We start from the raw sequence: 25,342 nt of genomic DNA, 5'->3' as shown, positions 1-25,342 counted from the left end.
ATACTATAATGTACTTGCTACCTTTTTATTGGTTGTTTTGCTTAAGTATGCATGTAATTTTAATTAATGATTATATCAATCAGATGTTTAATTTACACATGACCCTACCTTTAGAAGGAACAGTATTGAAGTCTTTATACATGTCCCTATAGATTATTTATGTAGATGAATAGAATAAACTTTATAAATATGTTAATTGTTGTTGTGGTGTTGGTTAATTTTTATGTTTATAGTATCTAATGTATTAAAACTAAGCAACCCAGTTATTGTATTTTTCCCTTTTGTCATTAATTTACTTGTTTACATTTAGTTTGCACACTTTTCTATGCTGCTAGCACCCAATTTAAGACCTCTTTAGCCACACATCAGAAGGCTTTCTGATATTCCACTAAACTGCTTGTACAGCCCCCTTCCTTAAACACACGCACACACTTGTGTTTTGAGTATTGTGTGTCATTTTTTTTTTTAAATTTGACCTATAGTATCTTTGTTTTCTGCACTAGGCCATTTTTATATAAAACATTGACTGCTGTATTGTACAGGTATTTTTCCATAATTTCCTCAGGAATAGTTTGACTAATTGGCAGTTAAGTACTCATCTCCTTTCTGGATTTCATGCACCCCTGGTGCATGGCACTACTGTAGCCATAGTCTAGTCATCACAAATTACTCAGAGGTAGGCAGTTCCAGTGATGTAGAGGGGTAAAGCCATCACTATGGCCCAGCTGACCCAGGTTTGAATAGTGGCTTGGGTGACTAATGTGGTGGCAGGAAGGGATGGGTGTGTTTCTGAAAGGGAGGGCACTCAATGGCACTCTGTAAGGAGAGGCATGGCACAAAGAGGGGAGTTGTACTTGGGCATAGTTGATGAGCATTGGAGAGCAGGGAAAGTGGGTAAGTCATAGAAAAAGAAACAACGACCCCCTAGATAGAAGCACAGACAGCTTACACCCCAGGATACCCTTTGGGTCCACTACTGGTCTCAGCAAAATACTGGCATAGTCTGTGGGTAGTAGGATGGCTGGTAGACCTGGCATGGACATGGGACACTGAGGGCCAGGCAGGTACCATGAGGTCCAAGGGTACAAAAAAAAACCTCTTGATTCATAGGTTCACACCAGGCTAATAACCACCAGGGTGTTCACAAGCCTAGCCATGCAGGAGATAGCGAAGGGTTATGCATGTGGGGAATATGTTAGTTGTGGATTAATTTACTTAATTTCAACCTCTGTCCATGAGAGACATGGGGGCCAGGCTGGGGGTGAATTTGCGATTTCCCATTCAATGATCAAGGTTTCTTTTGAACAGGCTCAAGGATGAACTCTGCTTTATGTAGATGAGAAGCCTATTCCATAGTGTGGGGATCCTTTGAGACACATATCAGTCCCTCCAGCAGATTCTGTTTGTGTTCCAGACAAAGTTCAGGTGCTTGGATCTAGCGTTTTAAATCCAGTGAGTCATGTTGGGATTTATGCATAGTTCTGAGAGTTTGTCAAAAATACCTGAGTGGGGTTTTGTATCAAATGTTTTGGCCTAGTCAGGGTAGGTGATATCCACCATTTTACCCCTACTCTTATCCATGGTGACCCTCTTAAAGAAGTCTACCAGGTTAAGTAGGCAAGGTTTTCCGTTAACAAAGCCAGACTGGGATGGGTGCTGTGTCTGTAGGTTGCCGATGCCCTTGCTGATTATTTGCATAATAAATCCCCATGGCTTTGCATATTAGCCTTGTCAGACTGATGGGTCTGTAGTTCCTGTGGTCAGTTGATGGTCCACCCTTGTGAAGAGGGATGTCCTCTGTGGCCCACCAAACCTGTTTTGAGGCTGTAGTTGGAGTGCCTCAAATGGTCCTGCTAGATCACGTTTTATTCTATTTAGGAGGCAACCAGGGATATTGTTGGGGCCCACTGAAGCAATTTTTTTGGTCTTAGCAAGCACTTCCAGGACTTGCTACGTGTTGATAGTTGGGGGGGATGTGCTTGAAGGAATTTCACTGGGGGTAGTGGGGGATGAATTTAGAGCTAAATTTATCAGCCAGTAGATTTGATGCGTCTCCCTGATTAGTGAAGGTTGCACCATTTACCACCAGTTCTGCACACTGTTGAATATTACCTTGAAGATTCCTGACATAGCTGAAGAAGGTCTTGTGATTGTCCTTGGCTTTGAAGGCTGTCCTTAACCTTTTAAATGGCTTTGCTTAACTTTATTAGACCTCTCAGTTCTTATTTAATTGAATCAGAGAGGTTTTGCCTCCATAAGCGTTGCTTTTTTCTGGTTTTGGCCATGTCACTTTTTTCTTTTGTTATACAGCCTGTTAAGGTAAGGGTTCCACCAGTGTTGTTTGTTTTGGTGTTAAGATCTGGGCTTAATTCTGGTCAGTACGGCAGCCTCAGTGCAGCTATTTACATGTTTGTACTGTGTTTCTGTAAATAATTCTGCATAGGTAGCTGTGTTCTCATGGTTTGGAGAAGCCATGAATTTTGACAAATTATGCTTGGGTCAAATTTTATTTCAAGGGAGACAGCATTGTTGTCAGTGAGGATGTGACATGGAGGGGATGCAATGCTGTACCATGTTGGTGAGTAATTGGTCCAATACGTTTGATCCTCTGGTTGGAGAGTGTACTGTGTGGCCCAGGGTGTTTGTGTTGATGAATTCCAGGAAATGCTGTGCCTATGAGTTAGAGGCAGTGTACATTTCCCAGACTATAGATAGGTAGTTATATTTGGTTGGATGATCACCTCTAGTAGGTCTAGGAAAGTGTTATGAGCTTCATGGGTCAATAGGGCAACCTGTAGCTGGCCAGTACATGGTAGAGAACCTTGTATATGGAGATTTGGACATGGATAAACTCCAGAACATCATCCTGTGTAATCAACCTAGAGTTGTATTTGCTGCTGAGATAAATTGAGACACCTCCACCTATAGCCACTGTCTGTGCTACTGTTGTTCTAAATGTGTGGAAGACACTGTAGCCTTACTTACATCTTAAATTGCTGAGTCAAACCACAGTAGTTGCTTAAATTACTGATTCAAAGCAGAGACCTTCAGTCGTTTTTGAAAGACAGGGTGGACAGCTATCCAGCCCTGAACTTTGTCACTTTTCTGCACTCGTAACTAAGTTCTGCTTTTTCTGGTCAGTACTTTGTGTATTTCTGTCTTTTCCTACATTCCCAAACCCTGTGTAGGTACTGTGTCATCCTCCTCTTCTGTGAAAACAGAAACACAGAAAATAGTCTTCCTTTGCATGCTCCATACACTCCACCTACCCTTCAGACTTGTTTTCATTAGGTCAGTTTTTGGCCAAGTTCTATTCCGTTTCCACCCCACTTTATTTAGAGAACATTATATGCTCACCAGGCAAAGGTTTTGTCAGAATATACTTTTGTCTTTCATGTAATCCTACCTGTTCTGATTGTAACCTACTGGTATGTCATTCTTCCTAACTCTCTTCACTCTCTTGTAAACCATCTTTCCCTTTATGGCTCTTTTCCTTTATTCTTTCACCCAAGTGGTTGTTTCTTATTTTACTTCTTCCTTCTCCTACTAATGTTTGCCTTTTCTAGTCTTAAATGAATATACTCTGTTCTATCTTTATTGTAGTGACACTGCGTTCTGTATGAAAGATTGAATTGTGCTCTAATAAAATCCTACGGTTGTATCATTTTTATCTGCTAGGATCAAAAGACATACTATGAGGCACTTACTGTTGTTTTCTGGTTCTTTGCCTGGTACTTCATGAATCCTTTTTTCTTTATTGAGGATCAGATCTAGAAAATTCTACATTACCTCTTTTATTATCACCTCTTCTGCTTTTTTGTCACCCTATCCTTTTGTCAAGACTCATCTCTTAAAGAATCACCAGTGGTTCTGTTTCTTTCACTGCACTGCAGTTAATACATCCCAGTTTACAGCAGAGGAGTTGAGGTCCTGTGTTATTGCCATTTTGTGCATTATTAGCTATCTTGTGATTCTGATTTTAAACAACATACAACTTAATGACGCATTATTTTTTTTTCCAGGAGGTGCAAGTCCCCAGCACCCCCCAAGTGGGGGATAAACCTCCCTACTTCCAGGGCACAGGTATAGCAATTTCACAGTTGTACAATACTGGGAAGCACGCAGCACAGTGGTTGTAAATATTAATTTTTTTCCCCTCCAGGCTGACAAAACAAGTCTGTGAGGAAACGCATGACAGCCATAATCTGTAACCACTGGCTGATGAAGAAGAAGCAACTGTGAAAGGAATTGACTTTATTTATTTATTATTTATTCCAGTTTGATGACCGGGGAGGTCCACTGGGCTCGGGGAGCCTGTTTTCAGTGGAGGCCCGGGGAGAAAAGCTCCAACAATACATAGTTACATGGATAATTACTAAGAAACTTTGCATTACTGACAAATAAACAGGTAGCATTCATAAAGAAACAATTACAATTTTGTTTAGGTGTAAAAGACAGGCAAATGGCCTTGAGGCTAGATTTTACAGAATAGTTATTTATACATAATACAAATGAGCAATGTTAGCTAGGTGAGAGGTTAGCCAGGAGTAAAAGTGGAGGAGACCTTGAGTGTATAGGGTGAAGAGTACAGTTGCATTTCCTGATTGAGTAAAGGTGAGAATGAAGAAGAGTTTTAAAGTTTTCGAGGTTATCGCAGGTCCTAAGAGTGGAGGGAAGAGCATTCCACTTTTTGTCTAGGGTGAAGGAAAGCAGAAGTTGACCAGCTGGGCACTTGGGTTTGTGGATGGTGATTAGGTTTTGGTGGGTAGATCTAAGTGTTCTATGGGGAGTATATGGTTATAGGATATTGGATAGTGCAGGGCACTTGGTAGGTTGGAATAGTAGTCTATAGGCAGTCGTGATTTGGAGAAAATCAAGTTGGTTATGGAGTTCAAGCCAGTTTAATGAGTGAAGGGAGGAACAGTGATGAGAAGAAGATTTGGCTTTGGTAGCAAATCTGGAGATTTTATTGTAACATATTTCTAGTGTGGAGGATAGTGAGGAGGATAAATTACTAAGCAGAGGGGCACCATACAGTAGAGAGGGATGGAGATAAGTAGTGGAAAGAGTTAGTCTGGTAGCAGGAGAGAGGAAGTGGTTGTTTCTATAAAGTAGCCTGAGTTTTAAGTGGGTTTTCTTTATGTTTAGCTGGACGTGAGTATTAAATTTTAGGTGTTCATCAATGGTTACACCAAGAAGTTTGGTGGAAGGAACAACCTCTAAAATGGAATTGTTATGGCTGGTTATTTGGAATGAGTTTTTATCGATAGCGGAGGACTTAGAAGGAGAGAATAGAAGGGTTTTAGTTTTGTTAGCATTTAGTGAGAGGTGATTTTGGAGCATCCAGTTTTCGGTAGTTGAGAAGGCTGTTTGTGTCAGTAGTTGAAGATCTGTTAAGCTGGAGGCGCAGCAGATCAAAGTAGAATCGTAGGATATTGAACAATTTTAGTATTGGGTATGGCCTTGTAAAAGTCATTAATAAAGATGTTGAATAGAACTGGGCCAAGTATGGATCCTTGGGGTACTCCAGTTGGGGGTAGGATGGAAGGTGGAGGTGCCCTGGCCTGATTTAACAGCCTAGGGCCTGTCAGAAAGAAAGCTGGAGAACCAGGAGAGAGTTTTGTTGGAGAGATTGAGATTAGACAGATGATTTAGAAGGTGGGTGTGGGAGATGGTATCAAAAGCTCTAGATAAGTCTAGCAGAATTGAGGATACTAAATTACCGGAGCCACGGGCTAAATTGACAGTATGTAAGAAGGAGAGAAGGGCGGTGTTGGTACTATGTCCAGGGTGGAAGCCGTGTTGGGTAAGAGAGAGTAGCTGGTGTTTGGTAAGGAATGGCAAGAGCTGAAGGGTGGATGCATTTTTCAAGGAGTTTAGAGAGAGGGGAAAGGATGGCTAAAGGGCAGAAATTAGATACGTTACAGTTTTTGCCACCCTTGTGAAGTGGAAGAATATATGCAGAGCACCATAGTTTGGGTACATAGGATGCAAGTAGGGATCTATTGATCAGGATGCTAATAGGGAGAGCAATACCATCTGAGGTTATTTTTAAGGAGGAGGAGGGAATGTTGCCAGGGCCATTGGAGCAAGGCTTTAGTTTAGAGAGTAGTTTCTTTATTTGGTAGGTGGAGATGGGTTTGAGTTCGAAAGTAGGGGGGGGGGAGGATTTTTGGTTGGGGTAGGATTTGATGGTTGTTGTTGGTAAAGGTCTTGGTTAGCTCAGCAATAGAAGTGGTGAAGAAGGTATTGAATAGTGAGGCAATTTCAAGGTCAGATTTGCTGGTGTCGGGGCAGGGATTGTTTTTAGTACCTAGCCTAAGGAGAGAGTTGATACAGTTTCAAAATTTTGGGGGGTTTTTTGCATGATTTGTTTGCATTTTGATGTAGTAGGATTTTTTTATCTTTGCTAACTTGTTTTTTGGCAAGGTTTCTTAGTTGTTTGTGTTTAAGTAAGATGTCTGGTTGTTTAGTTTGGAGGTATGTTTTTCAGGTTTTATCTCTTTGTAGCATAATCTTTTTGGTATCTTTGGTAAGCCACGGGGTGGTCTTAGTTTTTACTCTTTTGTTGTTACTGGACCTAGGGAGTTAAGGACATCTAAGAAAGTTGAATTGAAAACGTCAACGGCTGAGTCTAATGGAAGAGTTTTCAGGGGGTTCCAATTGGTATTCCTGAATGAATCGGAGAAAGTAGTAGGATTAAAGTTAGAGAGGTTCCAAGTGTGGATAAACTGGTGGGAGTGTGGGGGGGTAAGGGAAGCTTGATGGGTGAAGGCAGGGAGGTGGTCTCCTAATGGGTCAGGTATCACACCAGATTGTATCACTTTATTGGGATGAGATACTAGGATCTAGTCTAGTATGGAGCCTGGGGGTTGGTTTTGTTGGGTCTAGTGATGGTGTTAGTAAGTTGAGTGTAGTTAAATAGATTGATTGACATGGTGGGGTTAGGCTTGTTGATTATGTTCCAGTCTATATTTACATCACCCAATATGTAGGTTTCCGGTTTGACTTATTTTCTATTTCTGAATTCTTTCCCACTGTTTCTTTAAAAGTATTCAACGCCTCTGTCTCCAGTGACTGCAGATAGTTTGCCAGTATTGTGTTGTCTTCAAGCAGTACAAGGCTTCACAAGTCTGATTTTCCTTTTCAGTGTAACATTGTTAAATGAAATTATTGATTTTCACTGTGCCTCCTACACCCCTCCTATTTATACATGTTAATGTTGAGATTGCTGTACCTCTGAGTTGGGAGAATACGCAAAAGACATTGCAATCTTGCACTTAATTAGTACTTCTGATGCAAGGACCACAGTTATGATCTTCAAGCTTTGAATCCATGTATACTTAAACGCGCATAAAGACACACACACAGTCTGAGGAGGAGCCCCATCCCTTTCCCTGTCAGGCAAGGAGCTATTCAAGCAGTGCAGATGAGAAAAGTAACACCTTGTAGTATAATGCCTCTTTTCTTGGGGAGGTATTGTATTCTGTCATGATCCTGTCTTCCTTGGGTCCATTCTCTGATGGGTTTAAGATGATATGGGCACTGCCAAACCCACTTACATGAGCAACATACTTTTTCTAATACTGACAAGACTTTGGGTTCTCTAATTAAGAGGTAGACAAAAGCAAGGCTTACATGACACTTGAAGTACACTTGACTTCCTTCTGTAATCATTCATCTCATTCCTGTCCTAAATTTAGTAGTAATGGAAACATGGGTGGGAGGCTTGGGTGACTACCCACCAGGCTGACTCTACCTGTCACCAAACAGGTACACTCTTTTTTTATTTATTTATTTTTTTTATTTTATTTTTTTTAGAGGACTGGGTGGTTGTCTTCATTTGTAGTAACCAGTTTACTCCAAAGGTAACTGAAAACAGCAAGACTATGCTTTCCCAAACCAGGAGATCGAGCACTTGGATCACTAGAGTAAGAAAAATTATATCTGTCTACGGTAGGTCTTTGTGCCACCATGTGTTTAGTATCCATAGGTTCATAGGTTGATACTAGGCTATCTGCCCTAGGGCATTGATAAGCCTAGCCAGAGTGTGTTTGGCTTTCGCTATACTTTTAGATTAGTTGACTGTGCCTCTGTATAGTAGGCCACAGAAGATGGCCCTTTTGAGGTTAGTTTACTGTGCCTCTGTCTAGTAGGGACACAGAAGAGATCCCAGGGGTAAAACCTACGATCTCCCATCCACTCGTCAAGATTTCTCTTGAAGAGGGTCATTGAGGGACTCTGCCTAACATGAATTGGGATTTTGTTCCAGAGTGAGGGGAGATGATCCAGTGTTAAAGCAGACTCCAATAAAACCAACACCTAGTGGGGATTCTGTCATTAGGAGGAAAGAATCAAACTTCTTGCTGTTAGTGAAGATTTGCAGAAAGTCCACAAATAATTGAACTTCATTTATGACTTGATTCATATGCAGGCTAGGACTGTGGCAGCTGGTGTGGCTCTTCACCATAATTTGTGGCTGCACTTTTTGAAGTTTGCTGATGAAGTTCTACAGGCGTTGATTAATTTTTTGTTTATATAATTTCACGTGTGTATATAGTAGGTTTGACTGATTCTGTGCTGATTCTGAAAATTAAGCTTTAAGGAGTTACTTCATTCAACCAGTTGTGTAAGTAAGAGTAACATTCACTGCAGTGTGCTCTTAAGCCCTTTCAGAAGAGTGCGGTTACTGCTTCCTTTTATCAGAATAAGGTCAGACCCCACTAATGCAGGCTAAGAAGACCTTACAAAATTACTTGCAAAAGAAACCTAAACCTTTAGTGACTGATCATTTTTGTGACAGTAGCTTTGATTTGTTTATTTGTTACATTTTATTGGCTCAGCAGGATGTTGCCAATGAATAATTGGCTGTCGTTCCATATGAGAGCTTGGAGAACCATAACATCGACTGCCTGGGTTTTACAGCTCCTGGATCAGGGATACATGCTAAAAGTACTGGAAACTGTACGGTTTAACGGTCTGTTATAAAACACTTTCCTCCAGCACATCTACAATCCCTCCTGTCCTTCAAAAGAGCTGTAGAGTTTTATGACTGATTATCTTTAATTCCTAAACAAAAAAATGCCTTTAGCCTGTTTTGCACCTCTGGTAATTCATGAACTTCATTTCACTTGAACAAGCAATGCTGTTTTTCTGTAGATGGATGCTTACCTGTATATTTCCATCTTAACCCTCAACCTCTTAGTCTGCAGCTCAAATGTATGTCATAGTTTAGTGACTTCAATCCTCAGTGATTTGCCAGACAATCACAAATTTTATGGAGAACAGACCAAAAATGAAAATGTTTGTCATTATTCAGTGACTGTAATTCTCAACAGTTTTCAGAAAATAAACAGATTTTGTGAGCATTCTGGGAAAATCAAGGACAGTTAATGGACATTTTTACATAGTCCTAAAAAAAATCTTCTGTAGACCCATTAGGACCATGTATGGGGAGTTATTTTACCTTTCTTAGATTCCTGTTAGCATCCTGAAGTCTCATTTGCAGCTGTCAAGTTCTGGAGTCTCTAGCTATCAAAATGATAATGTCAGCCAGGAATTTTGGTTGTTACCTTGTTTACTTGAAGACCAATGGAACCATTTGTAATCCTGTGCTGTCTACTGATGTCTGTACCAATGGTTACTGTAGATGCATTCAGACTAAAGTGGATGCTGAAACAGGAGGAAGTTAGGACCTAGGAAAGGAAAGAGGTTTTTTGTTGTGTGCCTGTAGCTGCCAGCTGGTTCTGCATCTAAAAACTATTCTGGGATGGCAGTACTTGCAGTTCAGTGCATTTTGGAATTATCTCAAATGCTCATCAAAAAGTGGGTCATTTATATTTTGATGTTTTGCTTACATTGTATAGACTGTTCACACTCAAATTCCAAATGGATTCAGTCCTGCAAAGTAATACAATCTAGTGACATATCCTAGATAGCACACTGTATCCTGCAGACTTGTGATGTAGCTGCTTTCCTGTTGGTCTTGGTGAATGACCACTATGTCAGGTGATGGCCATATTGACCACTAGCAGGAGTGGTGCCAAGGCACATTATTAAAGGAGTTTTAAAAACTCTGTGATTCCAAATTAAAAAAGAAATGACAGATCAAAATCAAGTTTAATGTCTTTTGCACAGTAACTCTGATTATTAAGTTAATATCATGTACACTAATTAAAGTTACAAGTTTCATAGTAGTTCCTTGGGGATCTTTGGAAAATATTGCCCTGCAAAACTTGCAACCAGTACAAGACAGAAGAGGGCCTTGAATAACAGAGTTTACATAAACCCAATAAATCATGAGCTCAGTGAGCATCCAAACTCTCTTGTCTATGTTATTATGGCCTTCCCATGGTGGCACAGTGGATAGCATTGTTGTCTCACAACAACAGGTTCCCATGTTCGATTCTCGACTGGCGAGACTTATGTGCAGTATGTGCACGTTCTCACTGTGTTCATATGGGTTTTCTGTGGGTGGTTTGGTTTCCTCTTGCATTCCAAAGTAATGCAGTAGGTGCATTGGACACTAAGTTGGCCTTGGGTATGTGAGTGTGCATGCGAGTGTGTGGTATGGAAGAATTACTGTAGCAGAGCTAGCTACCTGATGGTGTGGACCTTGGCTCTAGATAATTATCACTATCCCATGTGCAAAATGGGAAAAAGGGGTTATGGATGGATGAGTGAAACTTGCCACAGTTTTAAAGAAAAAGACGACTTATTTAACTTGTATGCAAAAAATATTAAAGAACAGCAGTGTGCTTATGTAAATGATGTGGAAATTACATACTATGTATAAGACAGCCATTTCCATAGATGGATGCAGTAGTAGAACACACTTATTTGAAGTTTGTCAGAAATAGCTAACTGGCAACAGGGAGAACACCTGTTTAATTCAAGACTTCTGAGTTGTTCACATCATTTGAAAACAGATTACCCAAAATGTGGAAATATCATTGAGTTCTCTTAGGCTCTTTGCTTCTTACATGATTTTAGTCTGTTGATATCTGAATATTTATTGAGAGCAGGAAGGGAAAACTAGAGATATGATTGCAATGGACATTGTATGTCACCTGTGGGCCGTTGTGACTTGGTACACTTAGTGACATGTAGTGTCAGCATTTGATTTAAACACGCACATTGTCCTTTGTTGTGCATATGCCCTTAACTCAGAAAATCATTTTATGAAAATAATACATTTAAGCCCATTTTAAAAGTGAAATAAAAAGCTTGCTGTTTCTTTCATGTTTTCTTCTCTAATTATGTCATTACTGTAGGATTTGCTACTCTTGTTTTACAGATTCAGAATATCATGATTACTAAGTTAGGTCAATCTGAACACCTGTAGGAAATCTCACTTCTTGGGGATATTGGAAGGTCATATGCTGCCGTTACTGTTGATGATTTCCAGGTGATTTTGGTTTCTGCCGTTAAAGCTGTTGAACTGCTTTACTGTAGTCGATTGCAGACTTGTGTTATGGTCCACAGCTCTTGTGTATTTCTTTGCTTCAGCCATTACTGGGGTGCAGCTGGCCATCGGTATTAAGTTGTTCTGGGAATTAAAAAAATGGTTGAGACACACAAGAATCTTTTTCAGACTATGCATGGGAGATGAACCACAAAGTTCTTTCCTTATTTTTGATTCTTATAAGAAAGAACTACTTGTGCAAGTCTCAAAAAATAGAGCTGTCACAATTTTCACTCAGTGTCAGAATTATGAGGTACTATAACAGTGCTCCCTTTTGTGGTGATGAAGACTCACCTAAGTGCTTTCTCCATTGCCTTTTGTTCAGAAGGTACTTCTCAAAGCCTAGTTGGTAGAGTGCATCATTGCTTATTAGCATTATTTTGGCTCCTTTTACTTCCACTGTTGCTGGGACTCGCTCACTAGCTCTTCATTGTCTAGTGAAAGTTTTTTACTGTGAACATATGAAGGGTGGTACCACTCTAGGAGTATGGAAGCTACATGTCTGGCTCCTGTAGAGCAACCTCTACCATGGTATTTATTACCATATGAGATGTCCAGGACTCTCCTGATATTAAAGGTGCTAATTACCAGAATATGTTGGAGGAATGACTGAAGGGTATTTTCCCTTTGAGTGGCAGATAAGGGTCTGTCTGTGTTATCCTGCAAGGGCACATTTGTGTGAGACTACCATTTTCTGTGTCCTGCACAAGACTAACATTTTCCTGTAAGCTTCCAGCTCCTTGGTAAACTGGTGTGTATATGTATTATATATATATATATATATATATATATATATATATATATATATATATATATATATACACACAGCAGTTATACCTGTCTTTATTTAACTGCTAGGAACCTATATGTAGCTGGTGATCCTGAAAAATAAAAGACCTCCACTAATTTCCCTGGGTTCAGGCTTGTAGGCGCATCTCATAAATAAGGCCATTGCATCTGTGATGCTCCAACACAGGCAACAGTAATCAAGAGCCTCAATCCTCACCACTAGCCCCAGTGGGGAACGTTTATTGGGAGGATGACAGGTACACACAAAGTATTTCCAGATGCAGCTTATTTCATCAAGTGCAGTTTCTCTTAAGAGTACACAGATACCACAGTCAGTCTGGGGCTGGTTTCTCCCTCTTTCTCCAGATCCCCAATAATACTCCCCACTGGCACAGCTATAGAGTTGAAATCTCAGCTGAGTGGCCAAGCCAAGACCTCCAGCACCCTTTCTGTCCAATCAGTATTTCATGTCCCTGCCCAAGTAGCAGACAAACACACTCTTTGAGGTTTGTTTTACACACAGACAGACACACACACACACACACAAACACACACACACACACACACACACTCACACTCACACTCATGGGAAATGCTGACACATGTTTACTAGCCATGCCACCTTCTGCCCAGACTATAAGGTAGTTTTCACTGCCACTACCAACTCTTTATCAGGTACTTTAGGGCCTTTGAGTGTCCAGTCCTACTGTGTAATGTTACTGTTTAATATAAATGGTAGTTTGACCAAGAGCAAGGCTATTAGGAGTGGCCTACACAGTGTCACCATATAAATTTGCAAATACTGTCAGAACTTAAATATGTCTCACAAATATCAGAAAGATAACATCTTTTTATGGCCCAGCCATATAGTAATGTAGTTTCAACTATTTTTTCTGAAGTTTTGTAAGTTAACCTCCTGAGTTCCAGTCTCCCCTGTTAAAATATATACATTTAAACTGTTACAATAGTGTATATACATTTCTGTTCTTTTCCAGTAGGGTACACTGTGGATACATCTTTAAGCTCAATACTTTAAAAAACCCTTTTCTACCAGCAGTTTGATATCCACTTAACATACAGTTCTAATACATTTGTAACACAAGCATCTTACATGAAGCATGTTGACATTCACAAATGACACGCAACTATTTACAAAATTCCAGACAGCTGGGCTGGCAGTATCTCCTTTTGTGACAGCATCCAAAACCGAGGAGGTTATAACTCCGCTGTACTCGACCATTATCGGCCACAAATTGAGTACAGTACTCCCTTCTGTATGTATCTCACTAGACACTTGTAGCAACTGGAGAGACCAAGAGAATCCAGGGCCTCCAAAACATGACATACATGGAAAGATTGAAAGCCCTGTCACTGTACTCTTTATCATACAGCCTGCTGAGAGGCAAACTGTCCCTGACTAGAGCAGTCTCGGACCCTGCCCTAATGGAAATGCCGCACTTCCACAAATCAACTGGGACAAGAATAACTCACTCCAGGGACCTCAGCCTAACCTGTGATATTAACAGAATATGCTGGAGAGACAGATGTATCTCCCAGAGATTGCCGCTCTTCTAAAATAAGCTCCCACTCCATGTGAAGCATCTCTTCTCAGTGACCCTATTCAAGCACAATCTTGACAACTGGTTGGGTGACCATAAATTCATCCCTCATGGACAGTGGAAATGGTGATCACAGAATAGCTCTGTTAAGAATGACCACTGAGCTATGCTCAATAAGGGTACTCTGTTTTTTTTACACCTCTAGGCTTGTAAAGGCTCTAGGGCCATTAGCCTAGTAACCTTCTATGATCCTGCATTTGTTTGGGGACACATTCAGCTGCTAAGACATATGTCTGTTGCAGATTTCCTGTTGGCAAAGAGAAGCATACCATACCATGCCTACTGCTTCAATAACCAAATGCAGAGGGGAAAAAGTGACATTCATGGCCCCCAAGGCACCAGCAGGCAGTATGGCAGGCATCAAAAGTAGGCTGTCCAGTGGGCATATCAGTGGCACTAAAAATGCAATGCACAACTGGTAGTGCCTTTATTAATGGTATGCTTGGACCATTACCCTTTTCACAGTGTCTCGGTAACATTACCTAAAACACATACTGGAGAATAAGTGCGACTTCAGTAGCATGCATGACTCTCTTCATGCTGAAGGATATTGGTGCATGTTTTACTTACACAAGCATGTACTGCACACCAAGCACAACACACATTACTTCCCATGCCCACATGCACTTACTTGTTTATTGAAGCTGTGGGCATGGAACTGTGTGATTGCCTTTGCCCACAGGGAATTTCCACCTGCCGTATGTCTCTGCCGTTGAATGTCACTTCAACCATGTGTCACTAACCAAATGTACTGCAGGGTAATTTCTTACAACCTAGGAGCCTAAACCCAGTTGCACTATACACATTTCCCTTCTTTATTTTCCACCTCCTTCTGCCAACCTTCCCATGGTTATTGAACGTGTACTGCTAGTCTTGGGAGACTTAATAGTAAACATGATAATTTGTCTAATAGTGGTTCTGTGTTATAAATCTGGCTCCCTGTTGAAATGTTAGTACTCAAAATGCGAAGTGACAACAAGCTGGGAAAAAAATACAGTAAAAGAGCAAATCTCGAAGATTGCTCTTTTCCTTTAAACTTCTTTTTTGCAGGGAGCAAGCTCCCCCCCCCAAAAAAAACTTATATATACCAACCTGAGAGCTCCATACCTCTGAAAAAAGGGCATATCCCAAGAAATGGTCATCTCGAGCGTAGTATATGCAAGTCTGTTTTTGGCAATTAAATCTCCAGATTTTGAGACTCAGTCTAGCAGTTCCTGATGTTTCATATGGTTACTTATAAATTTTTATACATTGTCCATTTAATATGGTTCAGAGAGAGATTTTTCATTCATCTTCTGCATCCATTAGGACATGGCCAGTGGCTCAGCATGTATCACATTCACTTTTGATGCTCAAAGACCAGAAGGTTGCAGGTTTCATGCTGTATGGCTTAAAGGTAAAATGATTTTCAGAAACAGTATTGGTTAGCAGTAGTAAATGTGCAACTCCATTCCTGTTGATATAATATCTTTTAAGGTAATATCAGGGTTGATGTTAAGGCAATTAAGTCACAATACTTTAATTGTGAATAACAAGTCTCTCAGCCTAGATAGTTCTAGACTTGTCTGTAAGTAAGTATTAGGTAAGTGTGTCAAGCCTCATCACTTCTTTGTACCTCTGAACTCCTCCACGTTCTCCAGCCAGTAACTATCCCATTTCTTCCTCATGGCCACTGTTAACCATGTTCTCAGTCTTACCTTTCCAGCTCCATATAAATCTGCCCCTTCTTTTCTGCTTTTGCTATATCAGTCTGAGAAGTTAAGCAGCTTCTTGGTAAGCTACTTATAACTGTTCTATTATCTCTGTCTGGGCCTACTTGATATTATCGTGCAACCACAACGTCAAACTACGGAAAGTCAAAATCAGAAACTCAAACTTGCAGAACATCGTTAATTGCAAAACAGTGAAACCCATAACATTGAAACCCACAACATTGAAAACATCATAACAAATGTACACACTGCAAAGCTACACCTGCACACCATGTAACCCACTCAATTCCATCCTCCAAACTCAAAATAAAGTTCCATAAAACAGCAGAAAACTACATTATTACATAAATACCTCAAACACCAGCCTCCATAAAAATAAAACAGCTGCAAAACAGATAAAGAAAATATTCAGATCCAAAGTTGCAAATCAATACAGTTACTTGCTCTTTCCTCATTTTTGCACCCCCCCCCCCCCCCCGGACATTAAATATACCAAATCTGAGATTGCACTAACTGGAGGAAGAGGGCAAACTACCTATACATAAAACCGGTTAACCTCTTCAACATAAGTGACTGTTCCATATACATCCAACTGCACGTACATTAAAGAACAAAATGCCCGCCATGTTTCTCTTGTTTTCTTACTTATGGAACGTCATACAAATTCTTAGATACCACCCAGTGTGTATATATATATATATATATATATATATATATATATATATATATATATATATATATATATATATATATCTTACAGTGCTCACTCTACTATAATTTGACAACATGGCATGCGACAATTTGCAATTACAATGTTTTGTAAGTTCAAGTTTCTCATCTCAACATTTCGTAGTTCGACGACGTGGTTGCACAATGATATGAAGCAGACTTCTCTGTTTACTTACATCACTTTTGTGTTAATGTAGCCTGTAATTTCAGAGATAAACCTCTAGTTCTCCTGTTCAGTATTTTGGATATCTCTAGTATTCCTTCTACATGGAAACACATGGTTTGCTCCCATTTTCCAAGGGCTCAGCACTAAATCTTCTCATGATCTTAGGCCCATCTCTGCAGGCTCCATTTTGGTAAAACATTTGTAATTTTTTTTTTTATGATGATAAGTAGCTGAATTTTTCTGCAAGTATGATGTTGCTTAACTGAAGTTCTGATGAAGTCATTGTTTAAGGATGACTGTGCTTAACTGACTATATTCAGTAAAATGAATCATTTGAGCACAAGGCAGTGTTTTAAGTATAATGCCTTGCAAATGTAACATGGCTTTTACTCCGATCTTGGTACCAGTGCTAATCTGATTAGTATCGCAGACTCGGTGTGTATAACAATATAAGGAGAGGAGAAGGCTTTTCAATGATTTAAGAGAACATTTGACATTGTTGATCATATTTTAATGCTTAACCAGCAGAAGTCTCTAATGTTTTTAAGAGAGCCTCTTGTCATGGCTAAGTAATTCCAAAGCACAGCATAAGTTAAGCTTCAGTGTATTTACTAGGTTTTTACTGTCTTTAGTTTTGCAAGATTTACTGATGGATTCACTCATAATTTCCATCCCTGTTTATAACTGACCTACAGTGTCACTTCCAGCCCTTGGCCTTTGTGGTGCTGACTTTGGTATCACTCTGTATTTGTGAATGTATTAGCTGTATCAAAGCCATCCTTTAGACTGATTGAATGAAACCAACCCAGTTTGATTTCCTCAAGGGCAGGTCATGCCTACTCAGCCTGGTGGACTTCTTTGAGAAGGTCTGGACTTCTTTGAGAAGGTCACAAAGTAATGGATGAGGGCAAAATGGTTCACACTGTCTACCTTGACCTGGCCAAGGCATTTGACACAATACCCTACTCTGGCATTGTTGGCAAACTCAGGAAGTTAGGTACAAACTGGTTTGTCACCCAGTGGATAGCCAAATGGGTTACAGACAGGACCCAGGAAATTAGGAATGGGGAGTCCACCTCTACAGAGAAGCCAGTCACAAGTGGAGTCCCTCGGGGATCAGTTCTTGGACCGCTCCTTTTTGACATTTACTTCTCTGAAGTCAAGGCCAATGTTAATGGGCTCCTTCTGACTAAATTTGCATATGACTGGAAATTAACAGCTGTCATTGAATCCCAGGGTCTATATTAGATCACCGAACACTTAAAAAAGCTAACTGTGATTCATCAGCCCTATGTAAGCGAAAGCTTACAATGTCGAAGTGTCAGAACAGTTTAACAGTTTTACATTGTCGGGAGCTTCACCCCCCACCCCCCCCTACTTAAATATACCAACTCCGAGACCGCATTACAATGCCGGAAATGGCAAAGTACAGATGCAGCCAAGCAAATTCTTTCCTAACAGCCACTTCGATATTTTGCGTTTTCAGCCTTTTATATTCGACCAAGACGCATTCAAAAGAATGCGTCTTCGGTCTTGTAATATAGACTTGAATCCCCCACCAACGCAAATGTTCTCCAGGAAGTCTCCAGGAAGCACTGGCACAGACAAACAACTGATGTCAGAGCCACAGACTAAAACTAAATGCCAAAAAATGCATAATAGTATCCATCGTAGTCATCTACCCCTGGTAACTATCATACTGACAACACACCCCTTAGAGATGACCCAGTAATCAGTGACTTGGGGACACACACCGACAGTAATCTAGCCTTTGGCCATCATGTGTCTACAGCAGTGAGGGAATCATTCTATGTTGCGCAACTTACAAAGAAAGGTATGGCATCTATGTCCAAGAAAGTCATTCTTCCTACTGTATTCGGCATTCATCAGACCTGTCATTGAAAAATGTATTCAAGTGATATTTTAACTTGTCTCCATTATAAAACATTTGCAGATTTAAAACAAATTCTATTTAAATAATGATTCAAGTTGAACAAAATCAAGAATGTTCTGTTTGCGGATTTTCTGCTTGTTTCAGAAACTGGTTATAAAACTGCATCTACAAGGAGGAGGTGTATGGCAGTGATGTTCTTCAAAGTATTATATTTCTTGTAGAGGGAAATTTTGCGAGTAGTCAGAGTTACCATACTTTGTTATTATTTTGTTTTAGGGCCTGAGCCGAGTTGTTGGATTACTGCGCTCTTGTATTTTAATTAAAGTTGGCTTGTTGAAGATTACTTTACTGCAGAATTTTCTTGTTGGGAAGCGTTGTAATTATAAAATGCCGTCGGGATGCTCCGGGCTTATGCCCAAATTTGCCAAGATTAATGCAAAGTTGAAGAACTAAGGACTGACAGTCCAGATATTGAAAGCTGGAAGAGAGAGTCGTGGGCGGAGGTTCAAGAGGAGTTTCTCAGGAGGATCAACTGAGACTTGCTTGGTCTAAGGTTGGAGCTCTCAGCGAGCTGTTAGCAATGAGGGCTTCTCCAGGTGGCTGTTCTTCCTCAGGGGAAGGCGGGTGGGCTGGGCCTCCTCTTGCTTCCAAGGCTAAGCCTCTAATCCTGTTTCAAGGCAGGGCCTCTGTTCCTCCGTAAAGGCTTCTTTGGGAGCTCTCCTCCTTATGTTGGCTTTCAGAAAGTCGAAAATTACACTATTTCAGAGCTTTTTAATTAGAAACAGTGCTAGTTCAGGGAGGTGGAACCTAAGTTTGAAGAGGTTGAGCTGTTTTGGGTCTCTGAGTTTTGTATGATTCCCTAGGGAGTAGAGTTCTGATATGATTGAAATGCTTATGGATTCCTGTTCTATGCTTTCTCCCCTGTATGATTTTTTTCATTTTCTGCTTGTTGGATTCTGAGTGCATTTTTCTGATGAAAGGCATTTTTCATTTCCCTATTTTGATGATTTGAGTGGAACCTCTCTTTGAGAGGAAAGAGCATAGGCCGAGGGACTCTTTTTTTCGGCTCTCTGAATTGGAAGATTTTTGCAGCAGCTTCCCTGAATCCAGATTCTCTGCCTCCTGCTGGAGTCCTCCTCGGATAGGTACTATTCCAGATGGGAATTCTTTCAGTAGCTCCCCTTTTCCCTCTAGCCGGGAAGGAACTTTTTCTCTCAGGGAAGAAAGGTGTATCTGCCTGAGTCTAAAAATTAATCCCAAGATTCTATAGAAAACCTGGCAGTATAAATGGGATAAGGACTAAAGGTCCTGTCGATCCTTCCCTCTAAAGAAAGAGGCCTAGAACATAGAGTTTGAAATGTTGTGTATACAAATTATCTCCTTGCAATGAGAAAAAGGTGCAAAATGCTGTGGGGAAAGGTATATTAATTGTCTTCAGGGGATTGATAAAAAAAATGTGTGTCTGGCAGAAACAGGTCCTGCTAGGTGGTTTTGTAAAGATGATTCACATGTTAAGGAGGATGTGGGTAAAGATTTCTGTTCTGAAATCTGTGACGCTGGGTTGTGGGGAAGGTGAAGAGGACTTTAGCTGAGGAAACTGTGCATTTGGATGCTGAGGATCAGGCTTTATCGTTGTTTGGTGTGTCTGTGGTGTGTTGGTAAAATGGAGGCAGTCTGGTTGTGATGAAATGCAGCTAAGGAAGCAGTTTTAAACATGATGGAGGGTTTAGTAGAAATTTAATGTTTAAGGAGATTTTAGAAAATGCAGTTCAGCCCAGTAGTTTAGGTGGAGTCCTAATACTGGAGGATAGGATTTGGAGCTCAACTCTTTTCAGTTCTAGCCTAAACAGGGAGAAGTACTGCTCAGTCTTCTACTGGAGGCAGGGGTCAGTCCTTTAGGTGCAGGCACCCTGCAACCCACTGCCCAGAGACTGGGGGTACATCAGGGCCTGCTTGCTTCTTTGAGGGAAGGGACTTTCTTTCAAGAGCTTTTTGTAAGCATTACCAAAGAAGGGATTCTCTTGCTAAAGACATTCCTAATTTAATACTTTTTACCTTTCAGTAGGAAGGCTGTCTTCCTCAGCAAAATTGGATTCCTCTATACCAGACCCACAGATTTTGGGACAACATTTCTCCTGTGCTACCAGGTTTAAGGGGCCATTCAGCCTTTCCCTGTGCCAGAATTCACCCTTCCTCCTATACAAAGCCTGGCTTGCCAGAAGGGAATTTCTCTGAAACTCGCTGTTCCAAACAACCATTCATCCATCCTCAGCCTATTCTGGACATTCAGTTTATCTATGCTCAACAGTTACTTGGTTTGACACCTCAAAGATCCAAAGATGGTTGGATGGTAACTTCAGATCTCAGAAAGATTTACCTTCAAAAACTTGGCGTCTCACAAGCTTAAGTATCTGGGTTTCAGCTGAAAGTTCTCAACTTCAGTTTCTGCGTTTTTTACCTTCTTGTTCTACTTGACAGTTCTCTCACAACTTTAGTGGCTGTGAGATAAGCTTACAGTTCTCTAAAGAATTTCTATCCTTACTTGGCTTACTTGACTAAAAGATTTCAAATCTATGAAATCTCTCTACCTCATTGCTTTATGTCATAAAAGAGCTAAGTCACCTAGGTTCATTTGTAATATATTCAAAGTCAGTGCTAACCCCTAGTATTTTCTAGGACGACTGAATGAGTCACTGTCTACAGCTCTCCAAGGATGTCATTTTCTGGGAAGTGTGCTAGAATCAAGAGCCCCACCGGCCTTTTTAATCTCTAAAGTCGGGCAGACTGCATACAGCTCCCAACCCTCCTTCTTCTTCATGGCATCCTGACAAGGACAGTCTAACACCTTCAAGCATATGAGACTGCACATGAGATTCTGGTGCTTCCAAATGCCAAACTGCATATGAGGAAGCTGCACTTCTCTTCATGTAATGTACTGCATTCCAATTTTGGACAGATTTGGACAATGTCATTCAAATATTAAAAGGATGCAATGTGGTGACACAAGGAAATGGGACATAGATAAGGGGACTCTCTGTGGTCAGACATTGAAGGAGGAGCTAATCTAATTGGAAAATGGATACAAGACAAGTTCTAAGCCGGACTATGGCATCTGCCAGAACACAGAGGCGAGATGTCAGCAAAAGAGATTGCACATAGACAGATCAAAGGAGTTACTTCTTACAGGACGCTCATTTCAAGGAGGTGTTTCTTCAGTAACCAGTTTGTGGTAATCAAACAAACAAACAGGAACACATTCTCTCACATTCTAACAGACAACTGGACCAGTTGTGCAGGCAAACAATGACAACATGGGAGACTCTTCTCCATTGTGCAGGCAAGCAAACAGGAGGGAGTTTCTGCGGGTGCACAGCAGCTTAATTCAGGATCCAGAAGCAGACAACAGATGTCTTAACAGCAAACAAAATTTTCAGTGGGCACAAAACTCCTTACCAGATGTGTTAAAACTTCTCTCATACATTCCCAGAACAGTGGAAACCAGATTCCAAGATTTTTGCAAACAACAGCTTCATGGGTGGATGCACAGAAGTGGATGCTCTTTCTTTCAGTTGGACAAATCTTCCAAAGTGTATGCTTTTTCTTTCAGTTGGACAAATCCAAAGTTCTGCGACTTTTTCAGGAAAGGTTTCTAAAGGAGATTTTAACTATAAGAGCCTCTTATACCCTGCAGCACTGGAGTCTGGTACTAAGCCTGGATGGCATGGAACCCTAGATTCCACAAGGCCTGTTTCGCACCTCTACCCACTCTTGAGGGAGTCAGAAGCTTCCCTCTGTCTCACCTGCCACTCTTCCTGCTTCTGTAAAGCTTCACTGGCGGTCTCAACTTCCTCAACAAGTTTCTCTCTTGATTTCTCAAACCAGAGATATAATTTAAATGAGGAAAGCAAAGGAAAGATGTGCCAGGAAAAAAGGAAAGTTTTTGAATTTTGGAAAAGAGCAGAGGAATGGAAAAATTTCTAATTTGAAATTGGAGAGTCTTTTGAATGCTGGCTTACTGGTTACTTACTTGTCTTCTTCTTCTTTTTCTTCTCAATCTTTTCCATCTGCAGCTTTGCAGCAATTTTTGAGCCACTATTGTTGTTGTTTCCCATTGTTTTGTTCATCCTTTGTTCCTTTGTTCTAGAGGGGCCCAAAGTATAAGAGCCCCCTACTCCTGCTTGGGACCTCAATGGGACCTCAATTTGTGTTACTCTAACTTACTCTACTCTTCTTTGAGCTGCTCTACTGCTTGATGTGAAAAAAGACTGCTTGAGACTGCTTTGGCCATTACTTCTGCAAGAAGGGTAGTTTCTGAGTTGCAGGCCCTTGGCGTAGGTTGAGCCTTTTTTTTTTTTTATAGATAGGGTATCATAGGTTAGTAAATCCCTCCCTTTATGCCTAAGGTGGGTTTGTAGTGTGGCTTTAAAACCAAACTACATTTTTGCCTACTTTATGCAGAGATCCTCAAATAAAGGGAAAAGATTTTGCATACTTTAGATGTACATTATTTTTTGGTCTTGTGCTGTGTGTTACGGCACTGTTATTGTTGGCCTGTGTCACTTATCTCCATAAAGGTAATAGTGATTTTTTTTTGTGGTTGCATCAGTACCTCACTATACTTATGCTTTTTGAGTACACCTGAAAATCCAAATGGCACAGCACTGTGATAGTTGCTCCTTGCGTCCTCAGTAGCTTGGAATAACCAGCCTGTTGGAGATGAACGCTATAGTAGTAACTAATGTGCTGCAGAAATATTTTGATAACACAATGGAAACATATGCCCTCTTTTTTATTCAATATACCTCTGATACACTTGTTTTTGTAAAAGAGAAAGGAACTAGATAACATTTAACCACAGCTGGATAAATGAACACATGACACCGTCTGAAGACACAGTAAAATAAGAAGTTATTTGGGGGCAGTAAGTGTACTTGTTATGCTGACATCACTCTGGATGAGTAAGGGTAAGAAGATCTGTTTTAGAGAAAAAAAAAAAGAGAAAATGTTATTGTTACTGAAAGAATTATACCTATATATGAACCTGTATGTACTTTCTTTAATAGGGAGCAACCATAAAAAAGGAGGAACACACAGGAGCCATTGTTGTAGCAAGAATTTTGCATGGAGGTGCTGCAGACAGAAGTGGTGAGTAATGTGAATTTTTTTCATAAGTACCTCTCTGTCTAATTAATATATTATTTATATTTTCAAAGCTATACTGTTTTGTGGCCTACCAGACATAGGTGACTGAAATTCTTTCTTTGTTGCATAAGTTATGAAACAGCAGTTTTATATAATTTAGTTTATTATTGTTAATCACATGGTTTGTCATTTAAAAGTACAGTGCTTAACTGGTTACTGGAAAGGTCCAGCTGAGTCATGCAAGACCCCTTTTTAGAGGAGGCCTAGGGAGAAAATCTCCAAAACATGTTTAGTGAGAGCAAAGAGATTATAGTAAACATTTGTAAGTAGAAATTATACTTGAAGTGTAGTGATTAAAGAGTCGACATAGATTAAGTATCTAGGCATGTGTGACACATAGCAGATGTTCATCATGCTTCAGTGTTACAGTTCTAACAGTCTGGGTTATCCTTGTCATGGTACTGCTTATTCAGCCCAAATACTAGAGATTTTTAGCCCTCCTCTTGGGCTGGTAGTTGCCCTGCTCGTGATGTCAGCACATCTGTGTAGAAGGGTCATTGGTCAATGCCATCTTAAAGCTCTTTCCTCTTCCTCGTATTGGAGCTCGAAGCATCCACTTCTGTAGACCGCGTCAGTCAGGCTGAACTAGAGTTCTTCATTAATCTGCATACCTTGTTGGGGAGCCATTCATTGTCTGTTGCTAATAGATGAGTACAAGGAGTAATGCGTGACTTGATTTTGGGTAACAAATTCCACATTGGGGCTTTCATTCTCTTTGTTTTGCCTGGGTCTGGAACAGCAATGTACGTAACTGGCTCCATTGTGCTGACTTCAATAAGCATATCATCTGACATCAGGCCAGATCCTTAGCTCAGTTTTTAGATGAAGGGCATCAGGGATTCTCACTTACTATCGCATCCATCAATTCCTCTGACTTCAACCCCTGCGGCAAGCACAGGGAGAAGCATCCAAAACATACTAGAGTTGAGACTGCATAGCTTCGCCATCAACCACTCCACCCAGCCTCATGATTGTCAGAGGACAGAAAACGCTTTCACAGTCCATTCGGATGACTGATGGTGCGCCTCTGCCAAGTACACTTTGGAGTTCATCATATCTCCAGCCCACAAGAGTTGAAGGACATAGGTTATTGGTTGAGTCCTAGGCTGCTTTGCATACATTAGCTTCCAACTCTGACACTAGGTCATCAGATAGGAAGGGTGGTATCCCTAAATCTACCAAAGGGTTGTCAGTTGACTGCTCATGACTTGGTCCCAGTTTGTCTGACCCCCTAAGCCTAAGGCCAAAGCTAAAAGGATTTTTTTTTTTCACTTGCTTCAGCCTAGGCCTTCTGGCACCCAACCCCAACAGGCATTACCAGCAGGACCTACTTAGACGTCTGAGGATCTCATTCAGATTGTGACTTCAAGACAGTACAGTGCTATTACACTTTCTGCTACTTCAGAATCTGTTCTTGGAAAAAGATGGATCAACCTCCCTTGCAGTATACCTCCGATTTATTTGACTCTGGTGATGAATTGTTTTATGTAGAACAAATTTCACCTGGCTGTTATGCTGATTCTGATAATAATCTTGCCTCAGCTTTGCCACCTGAGGATTTCACTTTTGGGGAAACACTCCATAAAATGAGATAGTTTTTCCATTGGGATGTTCAGGACTAACCTCAATCTAAAAAGACTGCATCCTGATTCCCAACCACCCTCTCCTAGGAAACGAGACCATTTTTGTAGGGTCCTGGATTCCCACAAACCTCTGTTTAGTAATCCTATTGCTGACTGTGAAGTGGTGACTTAGGGTCCTATGGTA

General features: G+C 40.6%; 1 protein-coding gene across 2 annotated transcripts in view; it reads left to right on the top strand.

The window, feature by feature from the left end:
* Positions 1-25,342, top strand: part of MPP7 (MAGUK p55 scaffold protein 7) — a 1,877,075-nt gene that overhangs the window by 1,102,156 nt on the left and 749,577 nt on the right. For both annotated transcript variants that reach the window (XM_044066673.1, XM_044066671.1), the window contains exon 6: positions 23,437-23,518. In XM_044066673.1, coding sequence (XP_043922608.1) covers positions 23,437-23,518 — 82 coding nt within the window. The remainder of the gene's footprint in view (positions 1-23,436; positions 23,519-25,342) is intronic.

Source organism: Protopterus annectens, chromosome 3.part1, assembly GCF_019279795.1.
Source record: "Protopterus annectens isolate FY-2018-M chromosome 3.part1, PAN1.0, whole genome shotgun sequence".
Classification (NCBI taxonomy): Eukaryota; Metazoa; Chordata; order Ceratodontiformes; family Protopteridae; genus Protopterus; species Protopterus annectens.
The sequence above is the reverse complement of the archived record's forward strand: the minus strand, read 5'-3'. Positions and strand labels throughout refer to the sequence as shown.